General features: G+C 60.6%; 2 protein-coding genes across 9 annotated transcripts; one reads left to right on the forward strand and one right to left on the reverse strand.

Annotated features, from left to right (window-relative positions):
* The first annotated feature begins 612 nt into the window (after positions 1-612).
* On the forward strand, positions 613-17,044 carry POMT1 (protein O-mannosyltransferase 1). 6 transcript variants are annotated; one of them, XM_082695990.1, is made up of 20 exons: positions 613-845; positions 1,682-1,833; positions 2,831-2,937; positions 3,470-3,520; positions 4,020-4,166; positions 4,698-4,809; positions 5,351-5,416; positions 5,504-5,597; positions 5,824-5,979; positions 7,175-7,305; positions 7,676-7,771; positions 9,069-9,161; positions 10,684-10,780; positions 12,335-12,427; positions 12,745-12,865; positions 13,197-13,294; positions 13,823-13,936; positions 14,626-14,752; positions 15,675-15,852; positions 16,297-17,044. In XM_082695990.1, the coding sequence occupies exons 2-20, from the start codon at positions 1,712-1,714 to the stop codon at positions 16,469-16,471; spliced, it is 2,178 nt and encodes a 725-aa protein (XP_082552116.1). In that variant the 5' UTR covers positions 613-845; positions 1,682-1,711; the 3' UTR covers positions 16,472-17,044. The 6 variants fall into 6 exon arrangements, 5 of the variants coding, with proteins under 5 accessions (XP_082552116.1, XP_082552117.1, XP_082552119.1 ...); XM_082695991.1 differs by having other exon boundaries at positions 620-845; positions 1,682-2,316; XM_082695993.1 differs by having other exon boundaries at positions 665-845; positions 1,682-2,316; positions 4,718-4,809.
* On the reverse strand, positions 17,040-26,772 carry UCK1 (uridine-cytidine kinase 1). Of its 3 annotated transcripts, none has more exons than XM_082696045.1 (8): positions 23,026-23,226; positions 22,476-22,837; positions 21,939-22,098; positions 21,078-21,174; positions 20,732-20,874; positions 20,558-20,652; positions 18,801-18,849; positions 17,040-18,323 (listed from the first exon to the last, which is right to left on the reverse strand). In XM_082696045.1, the coding sequence occupies exons 2-8, from the start codon at positions 22,581-22,583 to the stop codon at positions 18,145-18,147; spliced, it is 831 nt and encodes a 276-aa protein (XP_082552171.1). In that variant the 5' UTR covers positions 22,584-22,837; positions 23,026-23,226; the 3' UTR covers positions 17,040-18,144. The 3 variants fall into 3 exon arrangements, with proteins under 3 accessions (XP_082552171.1, XP_082552170.1, XP_082552169.1); XM_082696044.1 differs by having other exon boundaries at positions 23,030-23,211; XM_082696043.1 differs by having other exon boundaries at positions 22,476-26,772.
* Positions 26,773-27,012: the final 240 nt, after the last annotated feature.

The following is a 27,012-nucleotide window of genomic DNA, read 5'->3' on the forward strand; positions in this document are numbered from 1 at the left end:
CGGCCTCAGGCGGGGTGAGCCCCAGCTCCCTCCCTCTCCACAGCCGTGGGCGAGGCACGGGTAAGTCAGAAGTAACCCCACATTCTCCACCGGTGTCCTCTAACGCTGGGTAGACCAACATTCGCGGGGAAGAGAGATGGTTCGCGAACCACCACCATGGTAGCTCTTCACCCTGCAGTACCCGCCCGTGAGATGAACACACACACGAGAGGACCGGGAAGGGGAAAACTGGGGACGAGGGTGGTGGTCCCGTAGGTGAGCCGTCCCGCCCCGCCGGCGGGGGGAGGCAGGGGCGCGAGGGAGCCCGAGGAGCGGCGGGCCGGGGCCCGGGGGAGCCGCGCGCCGTGCGAGAGCCCGAGGCGGCCGGGGCGGGGGGCGGGGAAGCGGCGGCAGCACCGACCCTGCGCGCGAGCGGGCCCCGGGCAGACCCCCGCACGCGAGCTGCTCGCCGGACTGCGCTGTGATGCACACGGCTAAGACCCAACCGTCTCGTTTTTTAAAAACACTGGAGGGTCCAGCGGCCACGGGGCTCCGGAAACACCAAAGCTGTCAACGGCGCACTACAGAGGCGGGTCTCCGCGCCGCTCCGGACCCTAAGGGCCCCGGCGGCGCACGCGCGGCGCTCTGACCCAGGGCGCACGCGCGCCGCTCCCGCTAAGGGCTCCGCAGGCCAGGCGAGTCGAGCGTCGAGCAGGCGGTGCGTGGGCGGCGCAGAGTGCCGAGCGGTCTCGCCCCGGCGCGCGACCAGAAGCCCTAACGGTGGGCGCCCCCCCGCCCCCCGGCCGGTGGATCCGAGGCGGGGTCGGACGCGGGGAGCAGCTCTGCGGGAACTCGACGGAAAGAGAGTACGTTTGAGGCGCCGGGGACGAGCGACCCGTTGAGACCCGAGAGTCGGCGCGGGCCGCGCGTGCGCGGCTTGCGGACGACCTGGGGCGGGGGCGTCGGCGTCCGGCGGGACAGGGGGGCGGGGCCGAGGGCAGGTGCGCCCCTGGAGAGAGGGGGGCGCCGGGGCAGGTGCAGGCTTGGGAGAGGAGGGAGTGCTCCGGGGCGAATGAAACCTGCGGGAAGGTGCAGCCCGAGAGAGAAAGGGAATGCCTGGAAGAGGAGTGGGGGCCGCCCCGGGCCCCTGAGGTCTCTGCAGAGGCGGGGACCGCCGCAGGCCCGATGCAGCTTTGTTCGGTGCGAGAAGGAGCGCCCAGCGAAGACAAGTGGCGCTCAAGGGAAGATGACGCCTCAGGGAGGAACCGGGGGCTCCTGGGTACAGACGCACCCTCGGGGTGCGAAGGGGGGCGCCCAGGGGATGCGCTGCAGCAGCGAGCGGGGTGGGGGAGCACTGACGGCAGATGAGGAGCCTTCTGGGGCCCAGGAGGGCGAGGTTGGCGAGGCCCGGGGTCTTCCCTAATAAGCAGCTCCTCTCCGGGAAGCGCTCAGGTGGTGGTCGCGGGGTGGCTTGTCGAGTGAGTGACTGTTCAGTCCTGAGGCGCCCGAGTTCTCACCTTAGGTGACTGCTGGTGTCCTCCGGACTTTCTCCCAAGGACCCCCCCACCCCCCCACCCCCACCCCCAACAACGCCTGGTTCTTCGCGGTGCACCTGAGAGCTGCGGGGGCTGCCGAGCCCTTCCTCGAATCTGTGAGCTTCTGGTTGCTGCTGCTTTACCGATGCGTCTCTGTCCTTCTCCAGGGCATCCTCCAGGACCCGCTTCTCTACGCGATGTTGGGATTTTTGGAGCGCCCTGTGGTGGTGACGGCTGACATCAATTTGAACGTAGTGGCTCTGACTGCAGTGGGGTTACTGAGCCGCCTGTGGCAGCTCGCCTATCCGAGGGCTGTGGTGTAAGCCAGACAACCCCATTCAGGACGGACCGGAAATTGTGATGTGTTCATGAGCTGGGGAGCGGCAGTGCCCTTCTGAACAGCAGAAGCCAGAGAGTGGAATTCAGGGCTTCCCGGTGATGGGTGTTTGGGGCAGAGGAGAGGACAGTGGGTCCTCAGGACGGCACCTGCTGAGTCCACCTGTCACATTTGCCCTGTAGTTCTCTAGCAGGTGGAATGTGGCCCCTGAAACGGGTGGTACCCATTTAAAATCAGGGGTAGAGGATCGATGGGTTTGGAACGGAGTCTCCACTGACCTCCAATTGTGGTGCTCTAAGGACCGATGACCGCTGGTGGCATGACAGGGCCACTTGCGGTCTGGCTAACGTGTGGTCAGAAAGGAACATACATTGTGGAACCCATTAAACACACACCAAAGTAGGGAGAATAGTATAACCCATCCCCCCATGTGGTCATCACTCAGCTTCAGTGGACTTTTTTGAGGCAAGTCATAAGCATGCTTCAGTAATGTGGTATCTTTCTAAAAGATGAGAACTTAAAAACCTGTATTAACGTTATCATGCCTAAGAAATTGACAGCAATGTTGACGGTATCCTTGAATGTCCCCAACTGTCTGAAAACAGTTGCAGTTGGTTTCTGCATGTCCCGCCATGACCCCTGCCTCTGGTTACCAGGTGTGATTGTGACCCTTCGTCACAGACGCAGCCCCGGGTCTGGGAGGCCTCTCAGTAGACGGCCTGCTCGCACGTCCCTCAGCGGACCCGGGGAGGGTGAATCGAGTCTGTGTAGGGTAGACACCTGGGTGTGTGGCTGTTGTCGGCGAGTTTTCCCTCCTGTCCTTGTGGATGCATGGCGCTGTGCCACTGTCTGAATATGTGGGGACTGAGTGCAGGTGCAGTCAAATGAGCACACGTTGTTTGGAAACAGGGATACATTTACCCTCCACCTGTGCGAGGGCATCCGCTTCTAGTGACTGTCGCGCGCGTTTGCTTTGCAGCTTTGATGAAGTGTACTACGGGCAGTACATCTCTTTCTACATGAAGCGGATCTTCTTTCTGGACGGCAGTGGACCACCATTTGGCCACATGCTGCTGGCCTTAGGAGGTAGGATTCGTTAGCAAGAGAAGTAGCCATTTATTTTTTTGTTTAATTTTTTATTCTTTAAAGATTTTATTTATTTGACAGATCACAAGTAGGCAGAGAGAGAGGGAGAAGCAGGCTCCCCACTGAGCAGAGAGCCTGATGCGGGGCTCAATCCCAGGACCCTGGGAAGGCAGAGGCTTTAACCTACTGAGCCACCCAGGCGCCCCTGGAAGTAGCCCTTTAAAACTTCTAAGTGAGGGGCTCCCGGCTGGCTCAGTTGGTGGAGCACGTGACTCTTGATCTCAAGGTCGTGAATTCATTGGGTGTAAAGATTATTTTAAAATAAATTAATAAATAAAGCCTATTTACAACACCTAAATAAATAAGTTAAATTGTGGTCATTTGTTTAAGAAATCATTAAACTCGTAAGGGGAATTTCTTGAGGGCAGAAACTGTGTCTAATTAGTCATCAGTGTTACCCTGCGGCTGTCAGGGTTTGGTACTCCCCAACTCTTGCTGCTTGGGGTAGTTTCTGACTTGTCTTTTGTTTCAGGTTATTTAGGAGGATTTGATGGTAACTTTCTGTGGAACAGGATCGGAGCAGGTAATAGGTCATTTTCACGTCCCTTGTGACTTTGGAATATTAGGATGGAGAGGGTTTATTAATCCGTCCAGCGTATGATAAATTCGGTACATGTGGAAGGCTTGTGAAAGGCCCGGCAAACATCTTAGTGTATTCTCACAGCGCGCACTCTGTCCTCGGTTTTCGGTCCGTGGGGCAGCGTCTGTGTGTGGCATCTGATCGCAGTTATCTTTTTTCCATGGAAGTTTTGTCTCTTGCCTCAGTGTTTTGGGGAAAAGGCAGGGCCGATTTATAAACAAGTAAAGCACTAACTACTTTCAGAGTTATGAGGCATTACTGCACATGGCCAACGTCAAGGCTTTTATCCGCAACTTACACATGCCCTTCTGACATGGTGCCTAGTTTGGCAAACTTGTATTTTGGGATCTGTGAACGTGACTCCATGTTTGAAAACACACCTGCGGCGTAGGAAGGTGGTGTGTGCCCCTTGTGGTCAGCTCCGCTGTGGTTGCTTTTCCAGAATACAGCAGCAACGTGCCCGTGTGGTCTTTGCGCCTGCTGCCGGCCCTCACCGGGGCTCTGTTGGTGCCCATGGCCTACCAGATCCTGCTGGAGCTTGGCTTTTCTCATTGCGCCGCCATGGGGGCTGCTCTGCTGATACTTATCGGTGAGACCCAGGCCTCTGCCTGCTCTGGTGCTGCTCAGGGAAGCCCCCAGCGTTGGCCCTGGTTAGGTCACAGCGTGCAGCCCAGGAGAGCTTGTGGGTTTAGTAGATGTGCCCCCGTAGGGCCTCCTCCTCACAGGATGGAAGGAAGTGTGCCCAGTCTGCTCAGATTTGACTCTGGGAGGGCTCCGTGGCCCTCCTCCCAGGGTGTGGGCCGGCAGAACTGTGTGGTCAGACTTGTGAAGCCGCATACATCCACGTACCACAAAGTTGGTATTCCTTCTGTACATGACGAGGATAAAGACTCAGAAAGGTTTAGTGACTTGCCCGAGGTCACACAGGCCTTGCTAGGTGTGATTCACACCTCAGAACTCGCTTCTGTGGTTCTGGAGCCCATCCTCCAGCCACCCAATCCTGAACTTCCCATGGCCACGCTCTGTGGCCTGTAGAGGGTGTCCTTTCTGTGGGTGCGCCCGTCTCCCTGTGTCTGCCCTTACTCCCTGACAGCTGACGTACGTGTCCTCTTTCTAACAGAGAACGCTCTCATCACTCAGGCAAGGCTCATGCTTTTGGAGTCAGTGTTGATATTTTTCAACCTGTTGGCTGTGCTGTCCTACCTGAAGTTTGCCAACTCCCAAAAGCAGAGGTATGCAGCGGGGGGCACGCCCTTCCTAGTTAACGGGAGGGAAGAGTCCGGGTGGTTTGTTGACCTGAAAGGGTCTGATGCCTTTTCATTTGGGGGAGCCGCTTGGGGACTTTGTGTCTTTCGCCCTCGAGACTGGCCCTTGGCTCCTGACTTCACAAATACATTCTCATTTTTGTGTAATTTATTTTTTTTTAAGATTATTTATTTGAGAGAGAGCAGAATGAGCAGGAGAGAGCATGAGGCGGGGGAGCAGCCGAGGGGGAGGGAGAAGCAGGCTCTCTGCTGAGCAGGGAACCTGACGTGGGGCTCAAACCCAGGACCCCGAGATCATGACCTGAGCCAAAGTCAGCCACTTAGCCGAGGGAGCCACCCAGGCGCCTCTGACTTCTGTATAATTTAAACTAACTGGAAAAATGTTCTGGCCAAAAAGAAAAAAATTCTGCCGGGACTGAGATTTGAGAGCGAGAGCTCTGGGGGGTGCGCCCCCTCGGGCCGTGTCTTGTGATCCTTTCCCAGCTGTGTTCTTCTGCTTTGACCCCAGGCCCTTCTCCCTGCGCTGGTGGTTTTGGCTGACGCTGACCGGAATGGCCTGCTCCTGCGCAGTGGGGTGAGTCCGGGCTGCGGGCCTCAGGCAGCCGTGGCCGCCTCCTCGTTCAGTGCCTTGTTGGAACGATTTCTCCTTGGGTCTTTTCAGCGTCAAATACGTGGGTGTTTTCACGTACCTGCTGGTGCTCGCAGTGGCCGGCGTCCATGCCTGGCACCTGATCGGAGACCGGACTCTGTCGCATGTAGGTGCCCATGGAGTGGGGCGAGTGGCCGTCCCGGGGTGGGCGGAGGTCGGTGTGATGTGAGCATCTGGGGAGAAAGTCTTCTCTAGAAGACAGGCTTTGTGAGCCTCTGGCCAGAGGCTGTGGGAAGCCTGGAGCTCTGCTGCCCGCTTCCTCCGGGCCTGCCTGTCTGGAGGGCGCACCTTCCCGAGCGGCTGGACATGACCTGTCCTCTGTGTGGCGGCAGGTCCGTGTGCTGTGTCACCTGCTTGCCCGAGCGGCAGCGCTGCTGGTCGTCCCGGCCCTCATGTACTTGTCGTTCTTCTACGTCCACTTGACTCTGCTCTGCCGCTCCGGGCCCCACGACCAGATCATGTCCAGCGCTTTCCAGGCCAGCCTGGAGGTGAGGAGGGGCTCCACGGCTGCCTCGGAGAGGGGACAAGACTAGGCTCAGGGTTTTCTTTTTTCTTTTTTTTTGAGAGCAAGAGCATGAGCAGAGGGAGAGGGGGAAGCAGGCTCCCCACGGAGCAGGGAGCCCGATGCGGGGCTCCATCCCAGGACCCTGGGATCATGACCTGAGCCGAAGGCAGACACTTCACCGACTGAGCCACCCAGGCGCCCCTGGACTCTGGGTTTCTTATGTAAACACTGTCAGGCGTTAGGGGGGAAAACCAAATCAAGACATGAAGAAGCCGCTTTAGTTTTTCTAAACGAGCTGTGCATGTGTGGGCAGCGTGGAAACGGGCGATGGGTCAGCTCTTCAGGGTGGCCTGCCTGAGGACATGGCACAGTCCCGCAGATGCGGGGCAGGTGCCCACACGTCACAGGACAAGCTCGGCTCTGGCATTCCTTCCTGCTGACTTTGCAGAGAGAGTGAGACATACCAGTTGGGGGGTGGTGAGGCCTGGAGAGTCCGAGGGACCCACTCCTGACACCCAGGCATGTGGGTTTGGGCAAATTTCTTAGCTCATCCAAGTGCTCGGCTTCTCGCCTTTTTTTTTTTTTTAAAGATTTATTTGTTTGAGGGGAGCCTGGGCAGTTTAGTTTTCGGTGTCAGCCTTCCTGCTCAGCGGGAAGCCTGCTTCTCCCTCTCCCTCTGCCCCTGCTTGTGTTCCTTCTCCTGCTCTCTCTCTGTGTCAAATAAATAATAAAGTCTTCAAAAAAAAAAAAAGATTTATTTATTTGACAGAGGACACAAGCAGGGGCAGAGGGAGAGGGAGAAGCAGGCTTCCCGCTAAGTGCAGAGCCCGTCCTGGGGCTCGATCCCAGGACCCTGAGATCACAACCTGAGCCGAAACACAAGAGTGGGACACCTGACCCACTGAGCCACCCAGGGAGCCTTTTTTTTTCTTCTTCTTTAAAGATTTATTTACTTGAGAGGGTCTCACCTTTCAAATGGACAGGGTTGCACTTCTCGGAGGACACCTGTGGCCGCTAAGCGGGAGGCTGTGTGGAGGGGTAGGAGTAGGTCCCGTGTCCTCATAGCTAGTTCTGTGACTCAACAACGACTGCCACCGCCCGAATACGCCCCCGCCCGGAGGAGGTGTGGCCGTCCAGAGGCTCTCTTGCTCACGGGCCCCCTCTCGCTTTTGTCTTAGGGCGGCCTAGCTCGGATCACGCAGGGCCAGCCCCTGGAGGTGGCCTACGGCTCCCAGGTCACTCTGAAGAACGTCTTTGGCAAACCCGTGCCCTGCTGGCTTCACTCCCACCAGAGCACCTACCCCATGATGTAAGGAAGGCGAGCGTTGTAAACCGGAGGTTGTAACGTGTTTGGCTTTTTCATGTTTCTGCTGTTACCAGCTTTGACTCGAAATGAAATCTCCGAGAAAGACGTTGAACTCTCGGGTTCTGTTTATCAACAAACCTTGTCATTTCTGTGTATGGAGCAGAGGGACTTGGGGCAGAAGGCCCGGGCTCTCCCACACCTGCTGCGTGGCGTGCACACTGGGCGCGTCCTCCTGTCCCTCTCGGACGGACGCTTACACGTCTCATCCTTGTTTCCACCCGGACACCCTGCCGGTGGCGTCGGCGGGAACCTCGAGAGAAAGGCTGATGGTGGCCCCCGGCGGACACGTGGTTGTGTTGGTTCCTTCTCGCAGATACGAGAACGGCCGAGGCAGCTCACACCAGCAGCAGGTGACCTGTTACCCCTTCAAAGACGTCAACAACTGGTGGATCGTGAAGGATCCCGGGAGGTGCGTGCGGGTGCTGGGACCCCACGGTGGGGCGTCCCTCGTGGCCCCTCTCCGTGGTCGCTTCCTCCCGCGAAGCTTCGAGAGCAGCTTCGTGGTGCTGAGCCCGCGGTCCAGGGGTTGGACGCTTCCTCAGGGAACTGCCCCCCGCCCCGCCCAGTGTCTCCCCGGGAGCTCCCCAAGCTCTCTGCCAGCACCACCTGTGCTCCCCACGGCATTCCCTTGCTCAGGCCTCACGGACGGAGGACTCCCTTGTCCCCCTGCCCCGTCCAGTCCAGCAGCCCGTCCGTGGACTTCTGCAAATGCGGTCCCAGACCATCCTGGCCTCGGTCTCCCCCAGCCGTCTCCTGCTCCAGTTCTAGCTGCCCCATGTGGGCTTTTAAAATGTCACTCATGGCAGATCACGGTCGTGCTGAAACCCTTCCTAGCTTCTGTTGTCCCTCCAGGGCCATCCAGACCCCTGACGGTGGCCTACAGTGCCTGGCCTGTCCTGCCTTGTGCCGGGGCCTCCTTTTTTTTTTTTTTTTTTAAAGATTTTATTTGTATATATGTATTTTTTTTTTTAAGATTTTATTTATTTATCAGAGAGAGAGGGGGAGAGAGCGAGCACAGGCAGACAGAATAAGATTTTATTTGTATATTTGACAGAGAGAGAGTGAGAGAGGTAACACAAGCAGAGGGAGAAGGAGAAACAGTCTTGAGGAGCAGGGAGCCCGATGCGGGGCTCGATCCCAGGACTTGGGATCATGACCTGAGCCCAAGGCAGATGCTTAACGACTGAGCCACCCAGGCAGCCTAGCCGGCTTTTACTTTCTTTCTTTCTTTCTTTTTTTTTTTTTAAAGATTTTATTAATTTATTTGACAGAGAGAGATCACAAGTAGGCAGAGAGGCAGGCAGAGAGAGAGAGGAGGAAGCCGGCTCCCTGCTGAGCAGAGAGCCCGATGCGGGGCTTGATCCCCTGACCTGGGATCATGACCCGAACCGAAGGCAGAGGCTTAACGCACTGAGCCACCCAGGCGCCCCTAGCCGGCTTTTTCTTAAAACCTGACTGTCGCTCCTCTGGGAGGCTGCCTTGACCACCGTCCTCTGGTCACAGGCACGTCGGCGTCCCGGTACCCCTAGTGGCGCAGCCGGGATGGCTGCTGGGTTGGCCGCTTGCTGCAGCCCTGTGAGGCGGTCGGCCGTGTCTGGCTGCTCCACCACGCCCGCCACCACCCTGCTGGGCCTTCGGCGTGCGTGCGTGGGGCACGGGGACAAGGGAGGCCCCCTGACGAACCAGCCGGCTCTCTGTGTCCGCAGGCATCCGCTGGTGGTGAGTAGCCCGCCGCGACCCGTGCGGCACGGGGACATAGTACAGCTGGTCCACGGCATGACCACCCGCTTCCTCAACACGTGAGTGCCCACAGTCGGCCCTCCCCGCGCCTCTCGGCTCCTCCCCCTGCTGCCCCACTGCCCCGACGCAGTGTCTGGCTCCCTCGGGGCAGCCCCGCGTGTAGCCCGCACTCCGTGTTAGGAGGCGCCCCCGGTGGTGGTGATGACGGCGCACGGAGGGGTGGGGGGGAACGGAGCTCAGCAGGGGAGCCCGCCGACCCCGCGCCGCCCTGGACCCTGCAGCGGGAGGTGGCCGGGGGCGGGGAGCGCTTCGCAAGACAGGTGAGGGAGAGCACGGGAGGGCTTCCCATATAGAGCCAAGCGCGGCCACTTCCCTGAAGTTGAATGGCTTAAAGTACGCGTGAGTTCAAGAGGCGTTGGAATCCGGCCACGCAAGGTCCAGAATGGTCCCTGCGTTTCGGTGCTCGGCCCTTTCCTGACTTGACCCGCGCAGTCTCTGCAAACCAGCGTGCCCTGGTCTCCTCTCTTCCTGCCTCCACCAGCTTCTCAGGTCTCTCCGGGCTCCTCATGCCTCCCAGATGGTGCCTCAGTCCCTGTTTCCCCCAGGCTCCTGGCCTCTGGCCTGCTTCTCCCTGGAAGAAGCCAGCGCTTCAGCCGCCGCCCCGGCTGCTTCTCTTCCTTCCGCTCCCGCCATGGCCCAGTCGAGGCCTGATCCCTGTGCTGTTGGGGCCGGTGCCCTGACCTCCTGCCTCCCCACCCCTACCCCCCACCACCGGTGGTGCCCTGTGAGCCCACACCGTCTACTGGCCCGGCCTCACTTCTCGGCCAGAAGCCTTCCAGTGACTCCCACCACGTGGCCGTCACGTTCAGAATAATGTCCCTACTTCTCCCTGGCCACGGGCCCCTTGGGATCCAGCCCCTGGTGACTCCCAGGTGAACTTTACTGCAGTCCCCGGGCTTCCCCAGATGACCAACCGCAGCACCCTTGAGACCTTCACACCTGCTCTCTACCTGGAATGTTCTTGGACTCACATCCCCTATGGCCCGCTCGCTGTGGTCATGCGTCAGCTGAAATGTCGCTTCCTCAAAGCCTTTCCCAGGCGCTCCTGCTCTCTTGGTTTTGTCGGTAGCGCCCCACAGCCTGGTACTCTTGGCCGTGCGTGTGAAGGTCTGCCTCCTCCGGGTGCGAGGGAGGTTCGGGTCCTCCGGAGCACCCGGCGCAACGTAGGATAAAGTGTGAGAACCACACTGAGGAAGGTGGCTCTTTCTGGACATCGGAGGTCGCCGTCCCTGAGGGCGTCTCACCCCCCCACATGTTCCTAGTCCCGCAACCATTTCCCAGACTGGCTTTGTCGCCCATGGTGGAGTGGTGACACCCGTGTGGCCTGGGCTGCTGTCTGTCTGACCCCGCCTCTCGGGTACTTCTCCGTCTGTCTCGTGATCCGCAAGCCCTCAGACGGTTCCCCTCGGGGCCGCTGCTCCTTCAGGCGGAGTCGGTTTTGTGTCCGGAAGTGGGTTTTTGCCCTTTGAGGCGTCACGATGGGCAGGAGAAGCCCCCTCCACAGCACGGTGTGTTTTCCAGGCACGACGTGGCGGCACCCCTGAGCCCCCACTCGCAGGAGGTCTCCTGCTACGTGGACTACAACATCTCCATGCCCTCCCAGAACCTCTGGCGACTGGTGAGTCCCAGCTGGAAACCCCTCCATGGCCATCAGGAACGTGTCCTTTCAAAAGCGCCCTTTAGAGTAACTGATTCAGATGTGAAATTTTTAGCCCTATAAAAAGACCCAGGTGTTTTCGTGGGAAGGGAGACGTCTCCATGGGAGGGACGAGCTGGCTGAGCAGGCGGTCTATGGTCTGTGCTGGCCGTGTGGCTCTCGGGGCCCTGCCAGGTGAAGGTGGCCTTGGCGGCCTCTCCAGCCTCAAGACCAGGCCATGGATGCACAGGGTCGGGCCTCCCCGGCCACCCTCCCTTGACCAAGAGGCGAGCCTCTTTCATTGAGCCTCGCCCGGTGTGAAGGAACACCCTGGCCACAGGGTTTCCCTGGGGACAACTGGGGCTCTGGCCGGGCCTCTGAGCATCCAGGAACACGGGCTGACCCCCTCCAGAGTCCCTCTCCAGGGCTGCACGCGGCCTGCTGGAAACGGTGGCAGGAAGAGACAGTAGTGTCCCCGGGTCCTTGCGCTGCTGTGAGTTCAAGGACATGCTCAAAAACGGTTTTAGTCCCGTGTGCACGCTAATCCCCTGCAGCCGCAGCCGCCCGCCGAGCACCGGTCTCCCGCCCTCTGTTCTGGGCTCGCAGGTGTGACCGGCAGGACGTGCTGGGTGCCGTGCCGCTGGCAGGCCCTCCCAGCAGAGCCAGGGGCTTCAGGGCTGCCGTGTGTGTGTGTGTCGGTGTGTCGGTGTGTCGGTGTGTCGGTGTGTCGGTGTGTGTGTGTGTGTCAGTGTGTCGGTGTGTGTCGGTGTGTCAGCAGCGTCCCTCCGTCCCCCGCCTCGCCTTCTTGGTGCTGCATGCGTCCGCCTACCTTCTGCTTCTCCCTCCTCTCCTGGGCTGTTCCCACGGGACGGGAGCGCTCTGCACCCAGGCCCCGTCACTGGGAGGCCTCCTGGTGGACCTTCTCCCAGGGGCCCACCCACTGCCCTTCTACCAGGCCTCGGACAGCTAACGGCCAAGCCCCCTCCTCTCCCGTTCCCGCCGGCAGCACCTTCACCCTGACGTGCCCACATGTCCAGGGACTGCGGCTCATGTGGCCAGGAGGGAGGGCAGCCGACGCGGGGTGTACCGTCAGCCCGGCCTCCTCCCCGCTGCCGCAGAGCCCTCGGGTCCTCCGGTCCTCCCTGACAGCCACACGCCTGCACGGGCCGTCACGGGGCTGCGATAAGATACAAGGCCAAGTGCTGTCACCATGTTAGAGGTTTTGTTACCTGCCAGCAGCCCCTCGCGCCCCGCTGAGGACACCTCAGGGACTATCTCCAACCCTTACCTGAGCCGTCTGTGCATTTGCCCGAGCGAGAAGGCCGAGCGTGGGGCTCTCTCAACTCTGCAGCAGGGCAGTGAGCCCCCCGGCCCGGCCAGGGGCTTGCTGCATGGGCGGGAGCAAGGTCGGGGCAGCATCCTGTTAGCTCCCTGGAGCTTGGCCCCTAGTCTCAGCGTCGTCGGTGATCAGTGCTCACTTGACAGGTCAGGAAATCGGGGAAGGAACGAGCTCATTGACAGGACCTGCTCTTACAGGACATCGTGAACCGAGAATCCGACACGGAGGTTTGGAAGACCATCTTGTCCGAGGTCCGCCTGGTGCACGTGAACACCTCTGCGGTCCTGAAGGTAAAGGGGCTCCGGCTTTGGCTCACCCATCCCGGCTGGGGGCGGCTCATGGCACAGATTACCGGACCCTCCGGGCTGAACGGGCTCTTCACGGGCAGGACGCCTGGCTAAAGCCTTTGCTGTGTTACACGCACATGGCAGGGGCAGGACTCCGGCTTCTCAGACTGAATCCTGACGTGGTGGGTGTACGGGGGGGGAGGCTGCCGCCCTTGACGGCTGTGGATAGAGTGACCAGGTGGCAGGGCTGGTGGGGATGAGCGGGGTCCCCGGGCCTGCGCGTCATGCCCCGTCTCCCCCACAACCCACTGTTTCGCCAGCTGAGCGGGGCCCACCTCCCGGACTGGGGGTTCCGGCAGCTGGAGGTCGTTGGGGAGAAGCTGTCCCGGGGCTACCACGAGAGCATGGTGTGGAACGTGGAGGAGCACCGATACGGCAAAAGTGAGTCTGGCCTGCGGGCTTCCTATCACTTTAACAAGACACCCCCCTGCCCCCTGCCAAGGGCTCGAGTTCACTCGGGGACAGGACGCCATGCGCACTCCCTGCTGAGCCAAGCCCTGAACAAGCCAACTGTCGCTCTGAGGTAGCGCCCGGGGGCAGTGCAAGCTGAGCCTTTTGAGTGGAAAGATCTGGATTTGACGGGGCTCCCGCAGATGGCCGGGAAGGCCAAGCGGAGCGATGCCGTGGGCTGTCTGAGAAGAGGGGCGTGGGCTTTTCTCCAGGCTGCCAGTGTGTGGTGAGCCCCCTGACCTTCTCCTGTGTGTCGTGCCAGGCCAGGAGCAGAAGGAGAGGGAGTTGGAGCTGCACTCGCCCGCCCAGATGGACGTCAGCAGGAACCTGAGCTTCATGGCCAGGTTCTTGGAGCTGCAGGTGACCGGCGGGGGTGGCCCGGATCTCCCTGGGGCGCGGGCTTCTCGCCGACAGGAGCGCAGTGCTGGGGAGAGCTGCACCCTTCCCCTTGTCTTCCTTCACCTGGGGCCTGGCTGAGCAGGAAGGGTTCCTGGGTCTTGGCCGTAAGTGGTGGAGGCCACATGGTCGGCCCTGGGCCTGTGGCCTTGTGGGCAGGAATAGCCAGGAACCAGGCAGTGTAGCCTTGTCACACGGCCAGAGTATGCTTGGAGTCCCCCATAGTCAGGTCAGTGTGGCCCAAAGTCAACATGGAGAGCCCTAGTGACGTCAGAATCAGAAACTAGGGGTCCTGAATCTAAAAGTGTCCTTAGCACCAAGTTGAGTCCCTTCCCCTGACAGACAGGGTGACGGGGGCCTTGGGGTAGGACCTCAGCACTGCCTGTGCTGGGTGGTCCAGGTGAACGTGGAAGGGACACCCCAGCCCCTCAGGCCTCCAAGCGAGGGTGGCTCTGGCGCTGTGCTCCACTCTGGCCTCTGGCCCCCTTGCAGTGGAGGATGCTGACGGTGAAGAGCGACGACTCGGAGCACAAGTACAGCTCCTCGCCGCTGGACTGGGTCACCCTGGACACCAGCATCGCCTACTGGCTGCACCCCAGGACCAGCGTACGCAGGCGCGCGGGCAGGCGGCGGGCGGGGCGGTCACTCGGGGCTCCCCGGGCGTGGAGAGCAGCCGCTGCCTCCTGTGCAGGCCTGGCTCGGTGTGGGGCCTCCTGCGGGGCGCCGGCAGCGCGGGGCCGGTGCTTGCGTCAGCCGTGGGGGTGAGGTCCCGGCATGGCTGCACGTTGGAGGAAACCAGGCTTTACTGCTTTTGTGGGAGCGCGTTGAGAGTGGCTTTTAAAGTACTCCCGTGCTGTCCTGTACAGAGCACGGGTGGGCTCGGCACGGGTGGGCTCGGCCACCCGTGCTCTGTGTGCATCCGTGCTGTCCCTCCTCACGCCGTAGGACAAGCAGCCCAGGAGCCGGCACCCCGAGCTCCAAACACCTTCCAAAAGAGTTCACGCTGAAAACGCTCCCCTTCCTCCTCCTCGGCGTGGAGACGAGTGGCCACTTGCTGTGAAGTGGGGTCCTTAGATGCGCGTGGCCCCGGGTTCACCCTCTGCGGGGAGCTGTTGTCAGAGCAGGAGTGTCGGCCTCTCCGGTTGCCTCGCTGCTTTGCGCCCTTCCTGCAGCAGAGGGCTGCGGTTCCAGCCTCCGCCTGGGTTTTGGCTGCAGGCTGGCGGGCACGCGGGTACTCTCGGGGCTGGGTCCCTCCGAGCGGCTGGTGGCTGATGGGGTCCCCTGTGCCCTCACAGGCCCAGATCCACCTGCTTGGGAACGTCGTGATCTGGGCTTCGGCTGGCCTCGCCACAGCGGTCTACGCGCTGCTCTTCTTCTGGTACCTGCTTAGACGCCGAAGGTGCATCCGGGACCTGCCCGAGGGTCAGTGTGTCTTGCTCCTGGTGACAGCCAGCCTCACCAGCAACCTGGGTCTTAAGGCCATCTCCTTGTTTCTTCGTGGAAGGGGCTCAAATGTATCTTTTTAAGAAGATTGTACTTATTTGACACAGAAAAAGACCCAAGAGAGGGAACACCAGCAGGGCAGAGGGAGAGGGGGAAGCAGGCTCCTGCCGATAAGGGAGCCCGAGGCGGTGCTCGATCCCAGGACCCCGGGATCGTGACCTGAGCCGAAGGCAGACACTTAACGACTGAGCCCCCAGGCGCCCTGTGTTCTGTCTTCCTAGAGATAAAATGTTGCAGTTGAGCGTCCCATGTTGTGTTAGAGGCTCGTGCAGGGAAATGCAGGGGCCAGGCAGGAGTGGCCCCTCTCCCCAGGACGTGAGCCCTGCCTCAGTGTTTGCTCGCTCAGGGATGGCGGACGGCACGGAGTGGTCAGCAGGCCCTGAGTCACTCGGGGGTGGGTGGTTTGCATAACAGAAACTGCTGCGGACCGTCTTAAAACAGACAAGGACAGGGGGAGCCCCAAAGGCCTCAGCAGTGTGGCAGCGTCCCCAGTCTTTCCGCTGACTGCGGCCCCGGGGGCAGGGCAGGTACCCAAATACAGCCCCTCACAGCTCTGGCTGCCGAGAGTCCGACCTGCCTGCCCGTGATCCTGGAGGAGCCGGGGCCCCAGGGGGGCAGGTGTGGCTCGGGGGGTCGGGACGGTGAGGACCCCGCAGAAAGGTACAGGAGGTTCTTGGGACATTGTTCTTTCTCCAGAGATCATGGGAAGGGTTGGGGGGTGGGAAACAGAGAGCGTGTGTACCTTGAAGACGAGGAAGGCAGCTCGTGGGACTAGCGGAGAGCCTTTGCACGCGGGGCCCGGGTCAGCAGCGCTGGCTCAGGGCAGCCTCTTGCCCCGCAGATTGCTGGCTGCGCTGGGTACTGGCTGGGGCTCTGTGTGCCGGCGGCTGGGCGGTGAACTACCTCCCCTTCTTCCTGATGGAGAAGACGCTCTTCCTCTACCACTACCTCCCCGCGCTCACCTTCCAGATCCTCCTGCTCCCTGTGGTCCTGCAGCACGTCGCCGACCACCTGTGCAGGTACAGGGCCTCGGCGGCTGTGCCCCCCGGGGCTCCAGGTCCGGGGGTGTCCCAAGGGAGGACTTCGGGTGGCGTGGGAAGGGTTGGGGGCACCATGGGAGGCAGGTGTGGCCGGCTGTGAGGGGGATGCGGGCCGGGTCGCACGGTGTGCAGTGGAGCGGAACCCCAGTGAGTTCTGGAAGCGGGGCCAGAGGGCATGGACTCAGTGTTTTGGGGGGTCGGGAGCTGCACAGCCTCTCGGGAGGGCTGTGGTTCGATCACGCCGGGAGTGGGGACGCTGCTCCAGCGCCGGAGCGTAGATGGGAGACTCCGGAACATGCACGAGGCGGGGGTCACGTCCAGCGCCTGGGGCAGGGAGTTAGAGGAGGAGGGACAGGCTGTCCAGGGGGCCCGGTGCGCCTCACAGTCAGGAAGAGCCTCGTGCCCGTGCCCCGGTCCCCACAGGTCCCCTCTCCTGAGGAGCGTCTTCGGCAGCCTGGTGGTGGCGTGGTACTCCTGCGCCTGTCACGTGTTCAACACGCTGCGCCCGCTCACCTACGGGGACAAGTCTCTGTCGCCGGGCGAACTCAGGGCCCTTCGCTGGAAAGACAGTTGGGACATTCTGATCCGAAAATACTAGGACGTGTGCACAGTGAACGTCTGGACTGGGCTCAGGCAGGAAGGGCTGTCATCGAGAACCGTGGGTGTCTTTGACAGAAGAGCCCAGGCCGGGCTATGGTGTCCCGTTCTCCAGACGGTTGATGATGGTTCGTTTTGAGCCGAGTTTCTGCTTTACAGGCAACACAGAACATGCCCGAGGCGTCTACCGGCGCCTCTGGGCCCCCTGAGCTAACAGTGAGTGGCTGGCGGGGCCTCGTGAGGGAGCGGCCGCAGGAGGGGAGCGGGCCACGGTGGGGAGAGTTAGGGTCAAAGCAGCCAAGGTCCCGGGCCTGCGAAGCGGCGGCCCCTCCGCCTCGTCCCCAGCGGGGCCACGAGGTACCGGCCTGCATCACGTCCACGCCAAACAAGCTACTGAAGGACGGGCCCCGGACTCTGGCCACTGCAGCAGAGACCCTGGGACCCCTCACTGCTGCCGACGTGACGGGGACACACGGGCCAGCAGCACCACCGGCACGCTGAGCCTCGTGTCCCCCACAGGTACCCCCACCCTGAGTTTGCCTTCTGTGTACAATTAAAAAGGGACACACTGGCATTTGGTATTATTTATTGATTCTCCAAAAGGGCACAGTAAGCTTGACGACTGTCACACGGTCATCAGGAAGCAGCCACGGCCAAGCTCAACTGGGGTCCTGTGTAGCTACACTCAGTGCTTGATGGAAGGAAACCAGGAGTGTCCGTGCAGCTTAGCCCGTGGCCAGGGGAAGGCGTCACTTCTAAACAAACGGAAGGGAAGACAAACCAGGACGACTCCGGCCACAGGCATCATGCAGCCGGGGGAGGTGGGGCGTATGCGAGGAGACTGGCTGGCATTGGACGCTGGGCCCTGGATGGGGCCCCGGGCTACCCCAGGGAAGGTCTGTCCACTCAGCACCGGGGCCCCAGGTGGCTCCTGAGCAGGGTGGCGTGGAGACACGGGGCACCAGCCTGCCCCCCGCCCCACCTGTGGAGCCGGGCTGGGCCTGGGTGAGCATGTGTCGTCTCCTGTGTTGGCTGCTGGTTAAGGAAAGGCTTGTTCCCGGGGCTCCTTCCTTGGCGCACAGCCCAGGAGGAAGGAAAGCTCTCTGGCTCCTAGAAGGGGGTGTGCCCCGCTGGATCGCACCCCACGGCGGCAGGGTGGGTGGAGCATGAAACTCGGTTACTGGGTCACGACTCACATGGCAGAATAAATAACGAAACAGTCACACATGTAACACCTAGAGAGGGGAAGTACTCTTTTCTCGACCTGTTTCAGTCTCGTGTGCGCGGGAACCGGATCGTCCTAGAGAGAGTCCCTCTCGCCATGGGTTCCTGTCAAACATACGCTGGGACAGCCACAGCGTCCTGGCCGTGTGCTCCGTGTTCCCAAAGGACATGACTGGCTCACCACACGTTCCAGAGCATTTCTCAGTAACTTGGACTTTTAACCCTCTAATGTGCGGAAGCAGGTGAAGATGTCGAGGGCGTGCCAACATCCCGTCGAGTGCGACAGGTGCGGTGAGGGCCACCGCGCTCCCCGCCCATCCTGTCCGTACCGTATGGCGCCCAGAGGAAGCAGTGGTGGCGTTTAGAGGGGCGGGTGGGCGGGTATCTCTGGGCCTGACCCTGAACACAGTCTGCCAGGGGTCCTGCCCAGGAGGCTGAGCACCCTGCTCCTCAGTGGGGTCTGCTGCTGGACTCCAGGTGCGATCGCTTGCCAGCGGTCAGCACCCCAGGACGGTCTCCCGGCTCAGGAAATGTCCTCTTGTAGCTCCGCCCATTGGACCCTCGCTGCCATTTGCAGAGGTCGCCGCTCAGGATGTCCTGGATGTGCTGCACGATCAGGTTGATGGCCACTGTGGCAGAGACAGCGCGCTCAGCCCGTCCGCCCCCTCGACGCCTCGAGGCCAGGCTCGGGCTGCCGCCGGTTCCCTGAGCCACCCAGCCCTGCCTCCCGCCGAGGCTTCGTGGCGGTGCCCTGAGTCTCGGCAGACAGAGAAGCGCTTGGTGGGAAGGAGCACAGTAACACGGCCTGGCCCGTCTGGGGGGGTTTCGGTTCACCAAGAGCCCAGAGAAAAAATACTTCCTGCTATGGCGCGAGTCCCCATCAACAGAAAGATCTGTTTCCAGCCTCACTGAGCTGGAACTGACAAGCAAGGCGGGTCCGTTTTCGCTGTCCAACGTGTTAAACAGATTTTTAAAGGATTCTTTGGATCTGTGCAATACACATACGTGGACGGGAACCCTCATCACTTCACTGTGACCACCAGGACCGGGCAGGGCCTGGGGCAGTGGACTGGGGAGTCAGGGCAGCCGTCAGGCCTGGTTCTTACCCATGTTGTCGACCCCTCGAGGGATTATCACGTCTGCGTACTTCTTGGTCTGCAAGGCAAAAAGCAGATCTCAGAAGCTCTGTCCCTCCAAGGACTTCTGGTTGTTCGACACCAGACTCCACGGCAGGAGAGCAGCCGTGGGGGGCGTGGCGGGGACCGGGGGTGTGGCAGGTGGGGGGCTGGGACTTGGGTGTTAGGCAGGCGCCAGAGGCAGGAGGAGAGGCTGAGGCATGGAGAAGACACACGTTCCTCTCCTGGCGTCTCTGATACGCTCGTGCATTTTCCTGGGAACACCACTGTGGGAAGAGGTCCCTGAGCCACGGGACCTGCGGCATCCTTCTGCCACTCGTGACCCTCTTCCTCTGGAACCAGGAACCCTTCTGCAGCTGCCCGGAGTAGGGAGCAAGGAAGGTCGCGGCACACCCCCCGGCTGGCGCGTGCAAAGCCCTCCGCGCTACCTGTCCCCGTGCTAACACCGGCTCCCTGCCAGGTGCTCTGCAGGTCAGGGCAGGGACAGAGACACCAGGAGGAACCTGGCCACCAAGGAGGGACCCCAGCCAGGTGTTGCTAAGAGGGACACACCCCAAGCAGGCAGAGCAGAGGGAGAGGAAAAGGAAGCCGTCTGAGCTGCGGGACAGCCCCGCGGACCGTTCCGTGTGGTGGGCATGTAGACATGGGCCACGTCCTGGGGCAGCGGTGTCTGCAGGCTGTGGGGAGCCACGGAAGCCACGAGCACAGGAGGGCCAGGCTGGCTTCACGGGGGGCGCTCAATGTGGGGTGCAGAAGAGCCGAGGAAGGTCGTACTGCAGGGGCAAGGGAGGGACACGGTCACCCTGGCCAGACTCAGGGTGTGGCTGCACATAAGAGGAGCGGGAAGTTCAAGGACGGTGCTGGGGCGCAGCCTCCACATAGGGTCACCTGGTGGCACTGGGTGTCCACACTTTTCCCATTAACTACCTGCTCTGCCAAATGCCTTTCCTTCTGTGAATGACAGAGAATACGATTATCAATTTACTTTTCTCAGCACTTGCCAGGTGCTTCGGAGAACACAAACGTAAAATAAGGTTCTCTTCCACCAGCAGCAGACAGAGCCCATCTGTCTGCTCAGCACAAGTGGGGATCCCGGCTCGGTTTTCTTTGCGCCATATTTTACTTTTAAGAAGCAACATGTTAAGTTTCCCTTTCAAACTACCTATAAATCCCATCCCGTGAGAGCTGGAAAGTGGAGAGAAAGACACACAGCCGCAGGCCTCTGAGCACCGGCCAACAGCGGCCTGGAGGGACAGGAGGCATGGGTGGGGCCAGCCAGCGCCCACACCATGGCAGCGATGCGCCTGTCTGGGCGGGGGACAGGCACGAACCCCTGACCTCCGTGCAGCAACCCGTCCCGAGGGGGCCAAGCCAGGCACAGCGAGCTCAGCCAGCCAGAGACGCCCTGGACAACAGACAGCAGGGGGCCGGGCGGGAGCAGAGGGTCCTCGGGGTGACACCAGGCGGGTCACGCAGGCGGCGCAGGGGAAGGCCTGAAGCAGGAGGAGCTGCGTGGAGCCGTGGGCCGAGGGCCTCTTGCAGGCCGAGGAAGGCATCTGCACAGACAATGCTTTTAGAGCGGAGGAGTCCCTGGGACGAGGTATAACGAGCTAACTTCGCCCTTCATAAGCCCCTGCTCCCCCACGATTCAGCTCTCACGGTACAGGGCGCCAGGGGTCCTCTTGAAAAGGGAGAAAAGGAGGTCCCCAAGCAAGCGGGAGGGGTACCGGCAGGCAGAACTCCTCGAAGGCCGGCTTGACGAAGGTGGTGTACTGGGTCAGGATCTGCTCCAGGTCCCTCCCGCGCTGCACGTCCCGGAGAACTGAGGCAGGAGGAGTAAAGCAGTCAGGACGCGCGGCCGGCCTCAGCCAGAGGCAGAGAGAGGCCTGCATCCGCCTTACCTCTTCTTGACAGCCTGACGTCAGAGTCCGTGTCCACAAAAAGGCGCAGGTGGAACATGTCCCGGACCTCCTGACTGTAGAACACCAGGATGCCCTCGAACAGGACCACGTCTGCGGGGTAGACCACCGTGGTCTCTGCTAACCTGGGAGACGAGACCAGGACACGGGCCCTGCTGGAGCTACGGGACCTGGGCCCAGGCACAGACGGCTCGGATCCCCAGGAGACAGGGGTATGCCCAGAAACCAGCAGGCCCAGGCTGATGCAGGGCCATCTGTGGACCCCACGGGGGCATGCTAGCTGGCACCCCCTGCACGCGGGTCACCTCCCAGGAGCCACCTTGCTCACCTTGAATGGGTCACAAAATCATAAGTTGGGACCTCGACAGTTTTGCCCTCCACGATGTTTTTCAGAGTCCTGTGCATCAAATCGTTATCGAAAGCATCTGCAGGGACCGAACAAAAGGCAGGACTCTGCAGGCGTCCTTGTGCTGGGGATGGGGCCACCCTCCTCTGCCTGGTGGGCGGGTGGCCACAGCTGGGTGCTCCAGTTCCCTGCGGCCTCGGGAACATCTGGACTAGGCCCCACCCCCACAGTTTACATTCGCAGGCTGCTGTCCCACACAGAAGTTAGACCCGGATTTCCTGATCAACCAACACTGGGAGGCAGGTGGGTTAGGCATCTGCTTCTATTTCTGGGAAATAACCACCGACCGAGGCTGCTTAGGCCTTCCTCCCGCTGGGAGCCAGCCACAGGGTGGGATCTAGCGGTGGCAGGGAAGGGCAGGCTGGCTCTCTCCTCTCATCTGTCCACCCCATTAGCACCCGAGCAGAACAGACACGGCCCTCTCATTTACCTGCTGCTTGCCCTGCTAGCCTCTCAAGGCCTTTGCCCCAGGGCAGGACCCCACACAGCAGCAAGGTGGGGGGATTTGTCCCTGACCAAAATCTTGGCATAGCAATGGTCCCCAAGGCTCCACGGAAGCAAAGACTTCCTGACTGGCTCCAAATGAGGGAGCCGGCAGCTCCTGCTGGGCCATCTGGGGCGCAGAATGAGGCAAAGTTCTTCTGACTTAATCACACAGCCTGCTCCAGCTCAGGCTACTCAGAAATCTCATGGAACCACTGGGGTGTCTCTGCATTGCCTGCCGACCCCGGAGCCAGTCCCCTTGGTCTGCCCCCCCCATCCCCTCAGGGTCTTCAGCTGCACCTGGGTGGTCGAAATTGTACTGTCCCTTCAACGCCTTGGCCTTCTGTTCTGGGGTCAGGACCTTGTAGAACCTGTCTTGACTCAGGATGACCAGCTTCCGCTGCCGGTGGTCCACTTCGTTCTGGCCCAGCAGCTCCATGATCTTCTCACACACAGTGGACTGGAAAATAGACAGGATTCCCGCCTGGACCTGCTCCCGCAGGGTCAGCAGACCCTGACCCACCCGCCCCCGGAGGCCTGCCCACCAGGCCAGCGACAGGTGGGGCTGGCGTTGGGGGAAGGCCGCGGGGAGGTTGCGAGGAGCCCGAGGGCAAGCGCCCCAGGCCCTGCCTGCACCCCGGCCTGGCCCACCACGGCCGCAGCCCCTCGCCCCTCCACCCCTCGCCCCTCCACGCCCCGCCCCGGAGGGGGCGCCTCGGCAACCAGGAGCCGGGGGTCTCTTCGCCGGCTGGAGGCCGGATCGGCCCGCCCCGAGTCTCCGAGGGTCGGGGGTCGAGGTGGCACAAGCAGGCCCCGGGGGGCCGCCCAGCCCCTTACCTTCCCGCTCGCGGTGCCGCCGCTCACCCCGATCAGGAAGGGCCGGTGATGAGGGCGGTCCGCCTCCGGCGCGGCGCCCTCGCAGTCGCCGCCTCCAGCCGAAGCCATCCCGGGCTCCGCTGGCTGGCATCGGGTTCCTGGCTCCCGCCGCCTCCCCGAACCAGCCAGCCCGCCCGCCTCCGCGCGAAGGTCGGAGACGCCCCCCGGGGCTCCACTTCCGGGAGGCGCGCGGCGCGGCGGGGGGAGCGCGCGGGGCACGGCGGGAGTTGTAGTCCGAGGGGACCGAGGACACTGCGCCTGCGCGAGGCGGGCCGGCTCCCCTGCCTCCAGGTTGTCCACACCCGTCTTGTGCTGCGAGTTTGCTGCAAAAGGTGAAAGCCCCTGCGTAGCGCCTCTGGCTGCAGGAGTCTCTAGACGGGTGGCCGCCTCCCCAGCAGAAGCGGTGACCACCTCCTTCCGCGCCCCCTACCTAGCGGCGTCGGCGGTGATCCCACCCCCGAGACTGCAGGGCCCGCAAGTCAGCCTCCCGAGCCCGGAGTCGGAAACTTACCGACCTCACAGCCTCGTGGCCGTCACCCCCGAGCGCGGCCTGCCTTCAGCCGACCGGTCCGGCCCTCCTTGCCAGCGCACAGCCGCTTAGCCCTGCCTCCCCGACCCCTGCAGCCGGTCCTCCACAGGAGCCATCCGAGTTTCCTACCACGGCCCGGGTCGTGCCGCTGGTCCCCCCAAACCCGCCTAACCACTGCCTCTGCAGCCAGCGCGTCTCCTCAAGCCCCCAGTCACGTGACGGTGACTTTCGACCTCTGCATTAGGCAGGCTGTGAGCCAAGAAAGCCGAGCCCGAGTCAGCTGGGCACCCCTGAAGCCCCGGGGCCTGGCACAGAGAAGGCAAATGCTGATCGATTCCAACTGTCTGTTTCCCCCAAGGCATCAAGACTCTGTGGACCGCGCGCTCCTAATGCACTGTGAGCCCCGCATGAATACTTGATGAGGTGTGAAGCCGGTGAGAGTTCAGTAACCTGTAGACGGGGCCACGCCGCCGGGTCACAGGCAGCTTCTCCTGATGGAGGGTGGGGTGAGGAGCCCGGATGCGGGCTGAGAGAGCGCTCGGCCCTTGGCTCCGCTGAGGGACCGCTGGCAGCTATGTGATTACTCTGTTTCCGTTCTCCCAAATGGGGCCATGCCATGACTTTTTAAACTGGGCATGTAAGTGGAGCTTGGGTGCTGAAAAGTAGAATTTCAGTTAGACCACAGACAAGTTGCCATAGAGATGTTTATTAGGCACAGGTCCGGCCTTCAGGGGCCTCCCAGGGAAGTCAAGGCAGAGTGCCTCAGGCCTGGGCCCTTCCTCCCCACTGTCCGACCCATCCTTCCCTTTGGAGGGCTGACTCTTCCCAGCATCCCTCCCCAGCTGGACTGGGCGAGGCCAGTCTAGGTCCTCAGTGGCCTGGGCATTTCTCCTGGGAGGCCTCTGGCAGGTAAGCTATGGATTTTGCAACCCCCTGACTGATGCTTGTCTGGAGAGGAGAAGCCTGGTGAGGGCAGGCCCCGTCTGGCTTGCTGGGCTGAGCCTCCCCTATGCACGGTAAACATTTGTTGTTGCTCAGTGGGGCACAGAGCTGCCCAGCCGTTGGGTTTCTCAGAAGCAATGAGGCAGGACTGGTAAAAGTGAACGGTGATATCCCTCAGGGATCCTCTGCTCCTGTCCTCACCATCCCCCGGCCCAGCCCTCCAAGGCTGCTCTCCTTCCCCACCCCCTTCAGCAGCCCCAATCACCTGCAAAAATGTCTGTTCGTTCCAAGTACGTCTTTAAACTTTTATGGAATACAGGCTGGCCACTTGAAGAGCTGACCAAGTGTCAGTGTTTTGTTTTGTTTTAAATGACATTCTTTTTTAAGATTTTATTTATTTGACAGAGAGAGATCACAAATAGGCAGAGAGGCAGGCGGAGTTGGGGTGGGGGAAGCAGGCTCCCTGCTGAGCAGAGAGCCCGATGCAGGGCTCGATCCCAGGACCCGGGATCATGACCAGAGCCAAAAGCAGAGGCTTTAACCCACTGAGCCACCCAGGTGCCCCTTGTTTTGTTTTTTAAAGATTTATTTATTGGAGAGAGAGAGAGAGAGAAAGAGCACGCACACAAGCTGGGGGAGAGGGAGAGAGAATCCTGAAGCAGACGCCCGTGGAGCGTAGAGCTCCGTCCTGCGACCCTGAGATCATGACCTGAGCCAAAATCAAGAGCGCCTGCTTAACCAGCTGAGCTACCCAGGTGCTCCCGGTGTCCGTGTGCTCAGTAGTGTTTGGTGCCATTTTTCCTAATCTCAGATTCAAGCCGTGCTCATTGCAGAGCGCGCGCACACACCCAAGGAAAACTAAAATCACCCATGACCCCTCACCCAGGGAAAGCAGCAGTTCCGTGTTCCAGCGTCGGCTCTCTGGTCCGATAGGGCTACGGCGAGACAGGAGGATGACAAACAAGGTCCGGTTCCGTATCTTAACTGGCAGCGAAGCCACACACCGGCCCTAGGCTATGGGTCCTCTTATTATCCCATTTTCCTGGTGGGGCAATCGAGGAGCAGAGAGCTCACCTGGCTGGCCCAAGGCTTCCAGTCAAGATAGCTAATAGGAAGTCAACACACCCACGTTCACACTCACGCCCCCCCCAACACCGAGAAGTGCACAATCTCTCTGTTTCAAGACAAGAAAGGGAAATACAATACCTAGGTCCTTGACCGAGGAAGCCAAGGTGCTCAAGAAGGGAGCCAGGAGCAGCCCTGGGGGCGGGAACCAAAGCCCGTGGCTTTGCAGACGGCGGGAACCTGAAATGGGCTGCCCTCTGGTGAGCCTAAGCCCACGAGGATACCTGTGGCTGCAGGTGGAGCCAGCCCAAGAGGAACCCTGGGCGCGCATCGCACGGGAGCCACCGACATGGCACAGAAGCCCCAGCCCCAGCCGAGAAGCTGACACAGCGCAGCTGGCGACTTCCGAAAGGGTCCGTAGAGACAGATGCGGAACTGTCTTGCCTCCCAGGGCACAGGCCAGGGCGGGCGCAGGGCACCTGGAGCAGGTGCATCGTGCTGAAGGTGAACTCACGAGGTGATGAGGGCCCTGAGGAAATCTGCCGCATGTTGGAACGGGCAACCGATGTGGCACAGGCGCCCAGTCACGCCCGAGGACCTCGTGACAATACCCCGATTTGGAAAGAGTTTAAGAAGAGCATGACCAGATGCAGCAGCCAGTCCCGAATGGGGACGCCCTGCCAGCAGCGGTCGCCAGGAACCGGCACCGTGCTGCCCCCCACCCCCCCGCAGCCTGTCTCTGGGCCTGAAACTCCTTTCAAATGAAAAGGTTAAGAACCACTTGAGAGGAAAGTGCTCGGAATAATGTGTGCGACCGCAGAAAAGATACAGGAAAGAACTGTAGAGTTTGAAAGAAACAGATGGGAAAGGGGAGCCCTCGTCTTGCTCGGTCGGTGGGGCACGTGACGCTTGATCTCAGGGTTGTGAGTTTGAGCCCCACATATGGTGTAGAGATGACATGAAGATAAAATTTTCCAAACAAAAAAACAAAAACAACAAAAAAAGCACAAATGGAAATGCTCATTGTGTGAAGACATAAAAATATATTTTTTAAAGATTTTATTTATTTATTTGACAGAGATCACAGGTAGGCAGAGAGGCAGGCAGAGAGAGGGGGAAGCAGGCTCCCTGCTGAGCAGAGAGCCCGACGTGGGGCTCGATCCTAGGACCCTGAGATCATGACCTGAGCCGAAGGCAGAGGATTAACCCACTGAGCCACCCAGGTGCCCCATAAAAGTATTTTCTAGAATGCTCCTCTGAGGGATTTGTCTGAGGTTTTTTCCTTAAAATTTTTAAAAGCAACATCTATATCCGACGTGGGTCTCGAACCCACAACCCGAGATCAAGAGTCACACACTCCACCAGCTGAGCCAGCCAGGCACAGGTACCCCTGAGGGCTTTTTCTGGGTATGATGGAATTTACGCGTCCTTGGGAGGGGAACCACAGGTGAGCGAGCATCACACCCGGGCGCGTGACATCCTCGGGTGTCAGTACCGATGCTCATGTTGATCCCCTGGCCACGGGGATGTCTGCCAGGGTTCCTGCTGTAAACTGAACTTCTCTTTGTACTTGGAAAGTATTCTGCAGGAGGTACTTCAAGAAGACCCACGTATTGTTTCTGCCTCGCCTGCCAGGCTTAGCATCTGTTGGTGGGTCTTGCCTGTGGCGATGATTACCCTAAGGTTCTAATGGTGATTTTTTTAAATTAAATTTATTTATTTTCAGCGTAACAGTATTCATTACTTTTTCACCACACCCAGTGCTCCATGCAATCCGGGCCCTCTCTAATACCCACCACCTGGTACCCCAACCTCCCACCCCCCGCCACTTCCAACCCCTCAGATTGTTTTTCAGAGTCCATAGTCTCTCATGGTTCACCTCCCCTTCCAATTTCCCCCAACTCCCTTCTCCTCTCTAACTCCCCATGTCCTCCATGATATTTGTTATGCTCCACAAATAAG

This window comes from Mustela nivalis, assembly GCF_964662115.1.
Source record: "Mustela nivalis genome assembly, chromosome: 13".
In the NCBI taxonomy this organism is placed as follows: Eukaryota; Metazoa; Chordata; class Mammalia; order Carnivora; family Mustelidae; genus Mustela; species Mustela nivalis.

Coding starts and splice junctions, on each gene's coding strand:
- UCK1 (XM_082696043.1), bottom strand. CDS start 22,583: ATGGCTTCGGCTGGAGGCGGCGACTGCGAGGGCGCCGCGCCGGAGGCG. Junction 22,099..22,475: donor GCGGCACCGCGAGCGGGAAG/GTAAGGGGCTGG, acceptor TCTATTTTCCAG/TCCACTGTGTGTGAGAAGAT. Junction 18,324..18,800: donor TCGAGGGGTCGACAACATGG/GTAAGAACCAGG, acceptor TCTCTGCCACAG/TGGCCATCAACCTGATCGTG.
- POMT1 (XM_082695989.1), top strand. Junction 4,167..4,697: donor TGCTCTGCTGATACTTATCG/GTGAGACCCAGG, acceptor TCTTTCTAACAG/AGAACGCTCTCATCACTCAG. Junction 9,162..10,683: donor ACCACCCGCTTCCTCAACAC/GTGAGTGCCCAC, acceptor TGTGTTTTCCAG/GCACGACGTGGCGGCACCCC.